Raw genomic sequence first — 15,242 nt, forward strand, 5'->3', positions numbered from 1 at the left:
GGGGACATCGTATATGAAATAGCATGATTCTACTCAATTTACAAATATAAAATGAAATTTCATCACAATGGATAAGGACGTGGTATATGCATTTTTTAATAATAACAATTTCCTTTACATTTTTTGATATTGTATTATATATATCATTAAACTTTATTTTAATCAAATGTTCAATAATATTCATTTCTAATAAATGTTTTTAAATCTTTTCCTAGTGTGAAAAGTTCGAGAATGTATGGGATAAATTTCCCGATAAATTGACCAGTGATAATGAGTATGATTTTAAAAAAGAAAATTTCTTAGAAGGTTATTGTGATGATTATGAATGTAGTACTAATTACGGAAAACTTAATGCTGGATTTTTTTATTTGCTTAATCAATTCATTGGGAGTTCTGGGTCATTGTATAATGTGGAAAATAATATAAATGTTGTTGAATATATTATTCTATGGTTAAGTTATATGTTAAACCTAAAGAGTACTCAAGATGATACCATTACCAATCTAAATAATTTTTATATAGTAAATGTAAATAAACACGAAAAGTATAATAGTTTCATTGATCTTATAAATAATAAAAAAAAATTGATGAATATTTCTAGTGATAAAGTGTCTAAACTTTATAAGTTATTTAAAATTTTATGTGAAATGTATACTAAAATTGATTATGGCAATAAAACATGCAATAACTATTTGAAAGATGCTAATAAATTTGTTGATGAATATCAAAAACTCCTTAATGATAATGATACTGATAATGGAAACAATTTATACAATCAACTATTGTGTAGTTTATCAACTGATTATGATAATTTAAAAAGTAAATGTAGCGATAGTTCATCCTTTCGAGAGATAAAAACACCAACAAATTGTGTAAAAAGATCCAAACAAAGTTCTCAACTAATTTCTGCACAAAATTCTGAAGATATATCAAGTTCGTCAATAGGAAACAAATTGTTTACAGTTTTATCGATATTTGGTGCAATAGCATTTCTTTTAGGAATTTCTTATAAGGTAAATAATAAAGAAATTAAAAATTATTTTCATTATATGTATGCAAATGTTAACAGAAAAATTACACGTTTCTTAACATTTTATATTAGTATTCCTTATTTGGATTTCAAAAACAAAAATTAAGAGAAAAGCTAAAAAATATAAAGAAGAGAATGAATCAATAATATACGATTCGAAGAGTAGTGATTATTTCACGAATAGTAATAATTATTGATATATTTTAAGAAACTGTTTATTGGGAAGTAATCTTTGCATAATTTTATATAGTTTTTATGTTGTGGGTTAGGGTTAAAGTTGTGGTTCCCATATTCGGGTTAGAGCTAAGTATTATATCTTTACTTAATTTTGTATAATTTGAACACTAATTTAATATATGTACCATCCATGTATGTTTAATCTCAAGCTGAAGTCTAAATATGCAACAAAAAATGGGTACTGCCATTAATATGAAAAGGCCCCCATAGCATTTTTCTCATAAATTATAATATATACATTTGTGTGTTTATGCCGATTTAATATGATTAAAATTAAATGTCTATATTGACTATATATGAATTCATATTATGCTTTATCATAATTGCCTATTATATAAGTATTGATAACCCAGAGCTATATCGAATTACCCACATCATAATATACAATGTATTTCTTTATTTGGTGAAACATTTTATTTAGTAAAACTTATTGTTTATAGAGTATTTATTTTAATTTAAATCATGTTATCCAACTGAACTGTAATAATACATATTTATAAAATATCGATCGATATTCGATAATACAACGTTATCTATAAAAGATGTTTTATGCACCTAACATTTTTAATAATCAATAAAAATATGCATATTAGTAAAAAATTAAATTATAGATATATGTATACTATCCTTTTAATTTTCGATTATATATAGTTTTATTTTATGATAAAGTTTTAAATTCAAATAATAGAGTTATTAATATATACATTAATTTATTTACTATAAAGGTATACTATTGGATGAATCACTATTAATTTTGAACTTTATAGTTTTGAGGTATAAATAAATTATATTTTAAAATAGTTAAAAAATAAAATATATGTATATTAATAAATTTTTTATCATATTTTATTCTAATAATTATAAATAATATGATAGATAGAATAACGTTAATGTTATATATCTATACATATAAACTGGTAAAATATTATTCAATAACTAATACTGAAATATTGTTATATTGTGAAACCTTCATATAATTAAATACTGATATTAATTTTATAGAGAAGGCAAATAATAATACATTATAAGGGTATTAATGTTATGTTTTTGTTAAAGGTTCAATTTTGAATATGTGGTTTTATATTCAAAAAAAATAGATAAATAAAGAAACTGTTAAAGACTCAATTATGTTAAATATCATTTTATTATTCCATATTAACGCATATTATATTGTCGTTGTTTTACCATAGAATTCATAAAATATAGAATTTTTAATAAATTATTTGAACGATATACATTAACTATAACAGTAGAATATATAAGATAAAATTATGTATAATATTTAGCGAAATATATATATTAAAGAGCTAATATATCTTATCTCTCTCCTATTAAAGTGCAATATAAGAACCTAATTAAACATAGTTTTATATTATACTTTAAAATATCATCAGTAGGTACATATGTTTAATATTTACTAAGCATTATTTTAAAAATAATATGAATTCAAAGACTTATTTAAGCTTATAAGTACGGGCTCAGTGTTAATTGGTGTTTTAAAAAATGGAAATGATGACAAAATATATTATAAAATTACCCAATAAAGTATATTTCTAAAACGTAATGTGTAAGAATAAAAATAAAGTTATTGAAAATGTTAACTATAATTGGAATGGATATATATTAAATAAAAACAATATATATTTAAGTATATGCAATTAAAAAAGGGGGAAATACAATTTATTTTGAAAATACTATAATTTTAATAAAACATGGTATATAGTATTAGAAACAAGTATATACGTATTTAATATATTTAAAAAAATAACTATTTATATACTTTAAGGATTATAGTAATAATGGGTTTCTTAATTGTTTCGATTTTTGCAGTATATTAATACAAAAGATATGATGTTGGTTATTTTCCATATTAAATCATGTGTATAAGAGATGTATTTTTAATTCGTTACATTGGTGCTTTAATTTTTATAATAATGGTCATATGAGTGTTATTAAGGATAACAATTTATGTAAAATTGTATCTATACACATCGTAAAACATGTATTAAACATCACCAAACCACGATAATTTATCTAACTACCGTAAAGTTATTATATTGTTCCATATTATCTTTAAATTAATATTAAAAATGATAATAACATGATCAATTACAGATAATTTTATATTATAGTTCAATTATTTTGTCATTTATTAAGCATAAAATATATAAAATATGATGTTACATAATCTACATATTATAAACAAAATAAAATTGCAATGGATAAAACCCTGGTATCTGCATTTTTTAATAAAATTTGCTTGTATTTGTTGATATTATATTGCCTATAAAATTCATCAACATATATTTTTATTATACTTTTTTAAATGTTTTCTTAGTGTGAACAGTTTGATATATTGAGAAACTATTTACCCGATGAATTAGAAAACCATACATCAGTCAATTTTAATAAAAATGAGAATATTAAGTATTACTGCTCTAATGGAGAATCAAAGGAAACAGAATGTAAGACAGATCTCGATCAAATTAAGGCTGGATGTTTATGGTTGTTTGAGCAATTGTTTGTGAAAAATGGAAAAAATATCAATAATGTTCAATACATTATCATATGGTTAAGTTATAAACTAAATCAAAAGACGTATGACGGAATCACGAATCTAAATGATTTTTACACTAATTGTATAAACAATAATACGCATTATACTGATTGTAAACAAAATGGTCAAGATTGTAGTGGTTCATTAAATAGTAATACAGGATATAACAATTATAAGGAAATCATAAATGGAAGAAAGAATTTGTTGAGTACTAATATTAAAAATATGTCTAAAATTTATGATGCATTTAAACCATTATGTAACATGTATATTGAAATTGTTGGAAGCAACACAATATCTGATAAATCTATACAAAATGCTAACAAATTTGTTGAAAAATATAATGAACTTAATAACGATTCTGATAATGCTAAAGATGAAGTCTATTGTCAAGTATTGTCTACATTATCAAATGATTATAATAATTTAAAAGATTATTGTGATAGTAATAGCATTGATTGTAGAAATATTCCATTCTTTACATCGACAAAAACAGAAGAACACGGTGTGCAAAGTTCTGAAGAGATTTGTGATGATACACCAAGCTTCTCGATAGTAAAAAAATTAATTCTAGCTTTATTAATATTCAGTACAATATCAATCTTTTTGGGAATTTTTTTTAAGGTAAATAATAAGAAATTTAAAAATTATTTTCATTAAATATATGCAAACGTTAACAAAAAAATCGTACACTTCTTAACATTTTATATTAGTGTTCGTTATTTGTATTACGGAAAAGAGCTCAAAAACAATATTTAAGAGAAAAGGTAAAAAAATAAAGAAAATGGATCATTAATATATTATTCGAAGAGTATTGACTATTTCAGAAATAGTAACAATGATTGATATATTTAAGAAACTGCCTATTTGGAAGTAATTTTTGCATAATTTTTATATAGTTTTTATGTTCTCGAACTCATATTGGGGTTAGGGTTAAGTATTATATTGTATTTAATTTGAATAATTTTATAATATTTATTAGTTTAAGGAATTGTTTTAAAGGTTTAGGGTTATATTGAATTATATATATCATAAAATGGTCATGTTATGAATATTTTTATTTAACGAAACTGCTTATTTTCATTCTAAATTTATGTTATATTTTATTTTTTCTATGAATGTATATGAATTATTTTTAAAGGAAAGAATGTTTTAGTTGGTTTATTATAATATTCACATATATGTGTATAAAATATATTGGTATTATATGGTTTAAATAAGAACATAAAAAATTATTACATATAATGTAACATTTGTATTGAATCATCTGATCACTTCATTAATTTCATTACTATAAATAATATTAAAATCAAATATCACTTACAAATAAAGAATCGTTTAAATATATGGGATATCCCCCCAAATTTTAGCCTATAGATGATGTCCATGTTTGTAAACAAAAAAGGGTGATAAGTATTAAATGAAAGATATTCATAAGTTATAACAGTTTTATTTGTATTATTCAAAAAATTAATACATATAGATGCATTATAATATTAAAAGACAAAAAAATATATATAAACTTTTTCAAAACGGAAAAATATGTTTTATGACGGTAATTTAAAGCGGATATTATGCATGGAAATAAATCTTCTAGTGTTATGGTGATGAAAAATATATGTTTATTTATGAAGTGAGAAATAATCTAAAGGTTTTCGACAATGCATTTTTATTAAATGGAACCATGTTCATCAACCTAAGAAAAAAAACATAAATGGATGAATATATAAAATGTTTAAATTTGTTGCAAATTATAAATATTTACACTTATTTAAAACCATATTTTTTTAACAATTGTTGAAATAAATTATTATTAAAATCTGTATACTGGTCATAGATTCGATATAGATGATATAAATATGGTCCTTTCTTTTTTCAACAATGTATCCAATTAAGTTAACAAACGCTTTTTTTATTTTTCCATTTCTAATATCATCTTCAGAATCAATTTCAGCTTGGAATAAATTTGCACTTTCTACCATTTTGTTTTCAAAATATTTTTTATTTTTACGGTTGTGATCAATTATATTTGCTGAAGCCATGACAACTATAGCTTTGTTTTCTGATATCTACAAAATTAATAAAAGTGTATTTGAATAATATGATAATTACGATTTATAACGAAATAGAAGAAGAAAGTTTTGCTTACTTTAAATTTTGCAGCTAAAGCATAAAAATATTTACGAAGAGACCACGGGTGTTTTTTGCAACGTTGTTGTATCATTACTAAATTTGGACTGTACACACGGACAATTTTTTCTAAAATAGATATTATAAAATTGCATATATATAATTAAAATATCATGATTTTGAAGATGTGGGAGAGAATAAATAGTAACAATAATATGTTAATTCGACTAATTATTTATGTTTTGTATACTTTTAACAGCGGAATTATTTAAATATAGGTCACTATCGGGATTCCATATTTTGTTTAATAGTTCATTATACTAATGGAAGCAAAGAGAAATATATAAATTATAATAATTTTTTAATTTCAATTTGGTTTATAACTTTTTATGTTGTTCGTTAATTGATACTTGATTCGGATCATAAATTAGATATTCAGCTTTTAGAATTTTTGTATGACCTCGATGTTTTTTTTTATAAAAAACTTTATTCTCAGAAGGAATTCCGCCACAAATTGTATAGCCTTTACTTGTAGCATGATGTTCTAACTGTTTTAAAGCGTCATTCATAAATTTGCACGCTTTTATAGTTTCTTCGGTATCGATATATAACAGGTGCTTGTTTTTTTGATATATTTCTTTTGTATTATCATAGCTAAAAATGAACATATTTTTAATGTGTACAAAAATAAAGTTATTGTATTTATAACATTTTTGCAAAGATGTACACATTTAATATTTTCATAATGAAATATATAATATATATTGTAGTATTTTCTTACGTAGGATAACATTTTTTATTTTTTTTTGGTTTGTGTTTTGTAAATTTGTTTGATTTGTGTTTTTTATCTTTTTTTGGAATAAGTTCAGTTGCAAGGGTGTTCTTATTCACACATAGGGAGATTATTAAAAGAAATAAAACAATTTGAACAAAAAATATATTCATTTTTGAAGTTTACATACAAAATATTAAAATATACATTAGTATTTTTTTAATTAAAAATTAACTCGGAAAATTGGGGATGTGTAATTAAAATTGAAGCAAATAATTTTCTCCAATAAAATATAAAAACTATTATTTAAACGGTAAATGTGTTCTTTTATCAGATTCATAAGTTTAATATATTTTTAATATAAATAATTCAACCACAAAACGACATCAATAAAAGAATCTTTCATAAATAATGAATATCAAAAATAACTTTAATTATATAAATGATATGTTTAATGTATGGGATTATGAATACAAAAATTTTATATTTTTACAATTGATCAAACTCAACTTAAAATTTATAAAACAGTTCATTACGTATGGAAATACACATATACTTACATTAGTAAATAAAAGATCATAGTAATATTATATTAATTAATTTAGTATGAGAAATGCAGTTAATTCTCTATATTACTAATACTACTATAATAACAACATTTTTTACTTCATAATGATAAAATGTATATTATGGTAATTACACATTTGTGATTTTTTATCACTTTTAATACAAATTTTACTAAATAACACTTTTCTAGCAAAATTGTTAATTTTATAAAAATTATTTATTGGTATTAATATTGATGGCTATGTTTTTTGTAAATGAATACAAATTATAATTTTCCTTTTAATAATAAAACAAAGTATAAAGTTAAAAAAAATACAAATAAAATATGAAGTAAAATATGAAATAAAATAATGAAACATAAAGTTGTAAAGTCAAGAAATATATAATGTAATTAATTTGTTTTTTAATTATAATATTCTTAATGGGTGGGTGTTAATTTTTTATGGGTCAAGGTTATGTTTATGGTTCTGGGATATTGTAATCACATTTTTTATAATTAATTTGTTTATAATTAAATTTTTTATAATTAATTTTTTATAATTAAATATATGTATGATTGTGTATGTTTAATCTGGAGATGATGTGTAAATATTGAAGGAAAACAGGGGTAGTGTGATTAATATGAAATAGGTGATAATATATAGATTTAAAATGATTAAAATAATATATTAGATATATAAATATTGGTTATATATGACAATTGTCTATTATATAAAACTTGTTAATCAGGGGCTATATTGAATTATGGAGATTATAATATGCAATGCATTTTTGTTCGATGAAAAATTTTATTTAGTAAAAGTTATTTTGATTTAAATTATATTACGGGAATGTATGCTGTAATAATAGGATTATATGTGAGGGTGGGTATGAATTATAAGATGATTCATTTGTAACAATTGTCTACAATATAATATACCTTCATATTAATATGTGTGTTTTTAAGATTAATTAAACATATCACTAATATATAATAGGTAGTGTTAAAGTATAGGTTGCTATATGTCGACAATATAACGTTGTTTATAGATGCTATAATGGTTCTAACGTTTTTAGTAACACATAAAAAATTGAACTATATATACAATATTTTTTAAGTTTTAATTGTAGCTACTATTCTCTTTTTGTATTAATAGAAATTGATTTATATGGCATAATTTATTTATCATAAGGTATACTAACATATTAATCACTATTAATTTTTAAACTTTATATTTTGAGGTATATATAAATTGGAAATATGTTATAAATAGTAAATTGAAAAAACATAAGTATATTAAATATAATGTTATAGTTCTAATAATTATAAATAATATGATATATAGAATATCGCTATTGTTCTAATATAGTAAAATATTATACCAATTACTAATATTGAAAAATGTTAAATTTTGGAAACATATACAATTATATATTAATGCAAAGTATACAGCAAAAGTATGTAATAATTAATTTGAAATAATATTTTTATTAGGTTATTATATACATACAAATTCACAAATATATAATTTAAATATATTGTTATTGGAAATAATGTTCCAAAATAGTTAATTTAAAACAACAAAATACGGAAATATTCTACATTGGTTTAAAGGATTATTATTGAGTGCACTAATTGTTCCGTTGTACTATGTAGTTACATAGCAGTGACAATAACAATAGTAATAACAATAGATAAAGTATTAAATACGAACAAATCATTAAATCCATTTGATACACTATATGGATATAAATTCATTATATATATTATTAAGGTGTTATCAGATTAAATTGTATGTATACAAGATCAAATGAAATATTATAACATTTATTTAAGTATGCTTTAATGTGATAACATTAGACTACCAATACCAAGCAAAATAATATTAATAATTATATACTTTTACATTATAGAACTAAATATAGTTTATTATAAAATATAAAAGGAAACTATATATTTATAAAAGTAATAATCCTAAGTTATTTTTAATTTATACATGAATTAAAAACTTTAATGGTAGAAAATATAAGAAATAATTAAACTGTGTAGAATAGGTAAATCTTATATGGCTACCTCCTTATCTTAAAAAAGCATACGTCCCTTATCTCTCCTATCTAAAAGGACAATATAATAACTCATAGTTTTCTATTACACTTATATTTCATCAATACTTATTTATGTGTTATATATTTAACATTTCCTAAGTATTATTTTAAAAACGACCTACATATAAAAACTTATTTAAGCTTATACATACGGGTTCAATGCTAATTGTCGCTTTAACAGTGGAAAAATATGGAAAACATTATAAAATTACTAAATAAAGAATACTTCTAAATTGGAATATGTAGGAATAAAAATAAAGTTATAGAACTGATTAAAATGAATTATGAATTTATATACATTCATTAAAAACAATATAAATTTATATAATTTGCATATAGATGTAAGTAACATAACTTAATTTGAAAATACTATAATTTTAATAAAACAGTGGTTTATTGTATTAGAAACAAGTATGTAAATATTTAATATATTTAAAAAAATGACTATTTATATACTTTAAGGATTATAGTAATAATATAATTTTTGTTTTTTTAGATTTATACAGCATTTAATTTTTTGAAGGAGAATCATTAAAACATAAGATATATATATATTCCTTTTCTATGTTCAAAAATACTTTAAATTCTTTATAGAAGGATATACATTTTTATAATAAAGTTATACCAGATGTTAGTAAGAATAGTATTTATTGTATAAAATGCATCATATATTTAATAAAAAGTTTATTAAGCATCCCTCTATTTAAGGTAGCTTAGCTAATTAGCATAAACACAAATAAAACCTTTTTTTAGTAATAATATTATTTTATTATTCTATATTAATTTAATTATTGAAAAACATATATATATTTAACTACAGACAGCTGTCATATATTGGGTTAAAACATTTGGTGCAGTGCATATAAAAGAACATGCTTCTACTCAATTTACAAATCAAAAATAAAACCCTATTATAATGAATAAGCAAGTGGTATATGCATTTTTTAATAATAATAGTTTCCTTTACATTTTTTTATATTGACCATATATAAATATCATTAAACTTTATTTTAATAAAATTTTCAATAATACATGTTTTTATTAATTGTTTTTAAATGTTTTTTAGTGTAAAAAGTTCCAGGATATAACTGAGAATTTAGAATATGATTCGATTAATAAAAAATTAAAATTTAAAGATGATGATATATTCAAAGAGTACTGTACTGGTGAAAAATCTGATGACAATAGAGATATAAAATGTGATGAGGATACCGATAAAATTAATGTTGCATGTTTATTTTTGTTTGATAAACTTTTTGGGAGTTATGAATCGTTTAATTCTGTTGCCAAAAAAAACACCAATATTGTTGATTACATTTTGATATGGTTAAGGTATATGTTAAACTTTAACAAAATTCAAGAAAACGACACTATAAAGCATTTTTATGAAATATATATAAATAGTGGTAAGAAGTATAATCAGAAAATAAATGAGGTTACTGTTTATCAGAGTTATAAGGATCTTATAGATAAAAAACAAAATTTGATGAGTATTGGTATTATAGATATTTCTAAATTTTTTCATGCATTTGTATTATTATGTGATATGTATATTGAGGTTAATGAAGAAAGCTCAAATTGCAATATAATTTCGAACCTAGCTAAAGATTTTGCTATAAAATATGATGAACTTAATGAAGATTATAATAATGGTAAAGACGGCCCCTATAATCAATTATTATCTACATTATCAAATGATTATTGTAATTTAAAAAATAAATGTAATCAATTTCCAACTCTTCCAACATATTCACGAAGATTCGTAATAAAAAGGACACTAATTCCAATTGCATTTATGATTGTTGCATTATCAATTTTCTTGGGAATTGAATATAAGGTAAATAATAAATCAATTAAACAATATATTCATCACTGATTAATTTGTGAATATAAATAAATTATACATTTTTTAAAATTTTTATATTAGTATTCGTCAATTGGATTTCGGAAACGATCTCAAAAACAATGTTTAAGAGAAAAAATAAAAAATATAATGAAGAAAATGATTCATTAATATATGATTCGAATATTAATAATGATTAATATATGTTAATAAGTTGTCTATTGGGAAGTAATTTTTGTATAATTTTTATATAGTTTTTATGTTGTGGAACCCATATTCGGGTTAGGGCTAAGTATTATATTGCATTTAATTTTTTATAACTTAAACACTAATTTAATATATGTACCATCCCGTATTCTTAATCAAGAGATGATGCCCAAATATTAAACCCAAAATGGGGATAAGGTAATATAAATGGGGTTATATAACATTTTTTCATAAGTTATAATATATATAATTAAGTGTTAATATATATTTAATATGATTAAAGCAAAATAACTATATTACATATATTAATTCATATTATGCTATATTATAATTGCCTATATAAAAGTTAATATGTGGATTTATTGAATTATGCATATCATAATATGTTTCTTTATTTAATGAAAATTTTATTTAGTGAAACTTATAAATTGTGGTACAATTAATTTAAATTATACTGTCCCAATTGAAATGTAATAATAGCATTATATATGAGGTTGGGTATTATTATAATTCGATTCATTTAGAACAATTGCCTACATTATAATATACCTTCATATTAATGATTATATTTTTAATGTTAATTAAGCATATTACCAATATATAATAGATATTCATAAAATATAGATGCATGGGATATCGATCGATAATCGACAATACAACATTATCTATAAAATATTATTATGCATCTAAAAATTTTTTAATTTTTAATTGTAGTTACTATTATCTTCTTGTATTAATAGAAGTTTATTTGTATGCTTTAATTTATTTATCATAAGGTATAATAATAGATTAATCACTATTAATTTGTAAACTTTATAGTTTTGAGGTATAAATATATTATATTTTAAAATATTTAAAAAATAAAATATAAATATATTAATAAAGTTTAATATTATAGATATGATGCATTATTATACCCCTATAAATATAATATAATAAATTACTCTACTAGTAACTAATATTGAAATATTGTTTTATTGTGAAACCTTCATATAATTAAATATTAATTTTATCGAAAAGACATAATAATACATTATATATTTGTTAATGATCCAATTTGGAAATTTTAGTTTTATATTCTAAAAATATGGATTAATGGAGAAAGGGTTAAATACTTAATTAATATTAAATATCATTTTATTATTCCATATTATATTATCATAGTTTTTTGTAGAATTAATAAAATATAGAATTATTAATAAATTATTTGAATGTATATACATTGATAACTAAACAAATAAAACATATAAGATAAAAATGAACTAAGTAAAACATTTAGCAAATATTTATTTAATTTTATATATTAAAATAGCAATATATCTTATCTCTCTCCTCTTAAAGTGAAATATAATAACCTAATTAAACATAGTTTTATATTATACTTTAAAATATTATTAATATATATTTATATGTTAATATTTGCTAAGTATTATTTTAAAAATAATATGCATTCAAAGATTTATTTAAGCTTATAGGTACGGGTTCAATGCTAATTGTTGTTTTAAAGAATGGAAAATATGCATAAAATAGTTTATAAAATTGCACAATAAGATATACTTCTAAATTGAAGTATATAGGAATAAAAATAAAGTTATCGAACTCATTAAAATGGATTATGAATTTATCTACATTCATTAAAAACAATATAAATTTATATAATTTACATAGAGATGTAAGTAACATAACTTAATTTGAAAACATTATAATTTTAATAAAGCATTGTATATAGTATTAGAAGCAAATATATAAAAGTTTAATATATTTAATGGATTATAGTAATAATATAATTTTTAATTTTTTATATTGTGCAGTATTTGAGTTTTATGACGTTGTTTGTGTTCTATATTAAAGCATATGTATATATTTTTTAAATTCATTATAAAAGTATATTCATTTTTATAATAAAGTTATACCATATTTTATTAATAATAATAATTTTTGTATAAAATGCATCATATATACATATGGAAAAGGTGTATTAAGAAACCCTATATTTAAGGTAATTTAGCTAATTGTCATAAAATAAGTATAATGTGATTTTAGTAACAATATTATTTTATTATTCTATATTAATTTAATTATTGAAAAACATATAATATATTTAACTACAGGCAATTGTCATATATAGGGTTAAATTATTTACGTCACATATTTGGTGCATCATATATAAAATAGCATGATTCTACTCAATTTACAAATATAAAATGAAATTTGATCACAATGGATAAGAATGTGGTATATGCATTTTTTAATAATAATATTAATTTCCTTTACATTTTTTGATATTATATATATATCATTAAACTTTATTTTAATAAAAATTTCAATAATACATATTTCTTATAATTGTTTTTAAATGTGTTTCTTAGTGTAAAACGTTACATGAAGTAAAGGAATGGTTTTTTAATGAATTGGGCAGTAATGATGATTATCAACTTATAAATGTTGAACATCTCAAAAAGCATTGTATTAGTAAATGTGATAGTAATTTCGATAAAATTGATGCTGTATGTTTATATTTGTTGGATCAATTCTATAAGCATGAGGGTTTGCTACCCTCTCCTTCAAAAAGTAACCCCAATATTGTTGATATCATTTTTATATGGTTAAGTTATATGTTAAACATGGATAAAACTATTAATTACGATGGTATAAAGTATTTTTATGAAAATTACATAACGAAACGTAGTATATATAAGGATTATATAAATGGGTTAACTGATTATGATAATTATAAGGATCTTATAGATAAAAGAAAGGGTTTTTTGGATATGGATAAAAATATTGTATCTAAATTTTATGAAGCATTAATATCATTATGTAAATTGTATAATGAACTTGGTGATGAAAATAAAAATTGCAAGAATTATTTGGATGATAATAATGAATTTATTGAAAAATATAATAATCTTAATGAAGATACTAGTATTAATAAAAATAGTTATTATAGTGAAATATTGTCTACTTTATTAAATGATTATAATGATTTTAAAAGGGAATGTAAAGATATTTTATCCTCTTCATCAGAAGAAACAAAACAAAATCCTAGACTAATTCCTGGACAAGATTCTGGACAATATTCTGGACTATATTTGGGACTAGATTCTGAACAAGAATCTGAATCGAGTTCTGAAGTTACATCATCAAGTTCATCGATAGTAAGCAAATTAATTCCAGTTTTATTGATACTTGGTGCAATACCAATTTTTTTGGGAATTGCTTATAAGGTAAATAATAAGGAATTAAAAAATTATTTTCATTATATATATGCAAACATTAAACAAATTATATGTTTTTTAAAATTTTATATTAGTATTCATTATTTGGATTTCGGAAAAGAGTTCAAAAACATTTAAGAGAAAAGCTAAAAAAATAAAGAAGAAAATGGATCATTAATAAATTATTCTGAATATGACGATTGATGTATTTTAAGAAATTGTCAATTTGGAAATATATAAATTTTGATTATAATTTTTGCATAATTTTGATGTTGTGGAACCAGGGTTTAGGGTTCAGGGTTTAGGGTTCAGGGTTTAGGGTTCAGGGTTAGGGTTCAGGGTTTAGGGTTCAGGGGTTTAGGGTTCAGGGTTCAGGGTTTAGGGTTCAGGGTTCAGGGTTCAGGGTTAGGGTTCAGGGTTTCAGGGTTCAGGGTTTAGGGTTCAGGGTTCAGGGTTCAGGGTTTAGGGTTCAGGGTTTAGGGTTCAGGGTTCAGGGTTCAGGGTTTAGGGTTCAGGGTTCAGGGTTTAGGGTTCAGGGTTCAGGGTTTAGGGTTCAGGGTTCAGGGTTTCAGGGTTCAGGGTTCAGGGTTCAGGGT

General features: G+C 21.6%; 5 protein-coding genes across 5 annotated transcripts; 4 read left to right on the top strand and 1 right to left on the bottom strand.

The window, feature by feature from the left end:
- Positions 1-67: 67 nt before the first annotated feature.
- Positions 68-1,177, top strand: PY17X_0223001 (PIR protein; the record flags this gene model as incomplete). Its single annotated transcript, XM_034637677.1, has 3 exons — positions 68-82; positions 216-1,013; positions 1,103-1,177. 3 exons carry the CDS (start codon positions 68-70, stop codon positions 1,175-1,177), a joined length of 888 nt encoding a protein of 295 aa, XP_034493358.1.
- A 2,308-nt stretch (positions 1,178-3,485) lies between these two features.
- PY17X_0223101 (PIR protein) lies at positions 3,486-4,603 on the top strand (the record flags this gene model as incomplete). The annotated part of the gene is made up of 3 exons (XM_022956022.1): positions 3,486-3,500; positions 3,606-4,448; positions 4,538-4,603. 3 exons carry the CDS (start codon positions 3,486-3,488, stop codon positions 4,601-4,603), a joined length of 924 nt encoding a protein of 307 aa, XP_022810935.1.
- An 893-nt stretch (positions 4,604-5,496) lies between these two features.
- Positions 5,497-6,899, bottom strand: PY17X_0223201 (fam-a protein; the record flags this gene model as incomplete). The annotated part of the gene is made up of 6 exons (XM_034637678.1): positions 5,497-5,520; positions 5,705-5,893; positions 5,974-6,083; positions 6,205-6,274; positions 6,365-6,608; positions 6,736-6,899. 6 exons carry the CDS (start codon positions 6,897-6,899, stop codon positions 5,497-5,499), a joined length of 801 nt encoding a protein of 266 aa, XP_034493359.1.
- Positions 6,900-10,294: 3,395 nt separating this feature from the next.
- PY17X_0223301 (PIR protein) lies at positions 10,295-11,392 on the top strand (the record flags this gene model as incomplete). Its single annotated transcript, XM_034637679.1, has 3 exons — positions 10,295-10,309; positions 10,445-11,215; positions 11,306-11,392. The coding sequence occupies 3 exons, from the start codon at positions 10,295-10,297 to the stop codon at positions 11,390-11,392; spliced, it is 873 nt and encodes a 290-aa protein (XP_034493360.1).
- Positions 11,393-13,648: 2,256 nt separating this feature from the next.
- Positions 13,649-14,804, top strand: PY17X_0223401 (PIR protein; the record flags this gene model as incomplete). The annotated part of the gene is made up of 3 exons (XM_034637680.1): positions 13,649-13,663; positions 13,798-14,655; positions 14,742-14,804. 3 exons carry the CDS (start codon positions 13,649-13,651, stop codon positions 14,802-14,804), a joined length of 936 nt encoding a protein of 311 aa, XP_034493361.1.
- Positions 14,805-15,242: the final 438 nt, after the last annotated feature.

This window comes from Plasmodium yoelii (assembly GCF_900002385.2).
Source record: "Plasmodium yoelii strain 17X genome assembly, chromosome: 2".
In the NCBI taxonomy this organism is placed as follows: Eukaryota; Apicomplexa; class Aconoidasida; order Haemosporida; family Plasmodiidae; genus Plasmodium; species Plasmodium yoelii.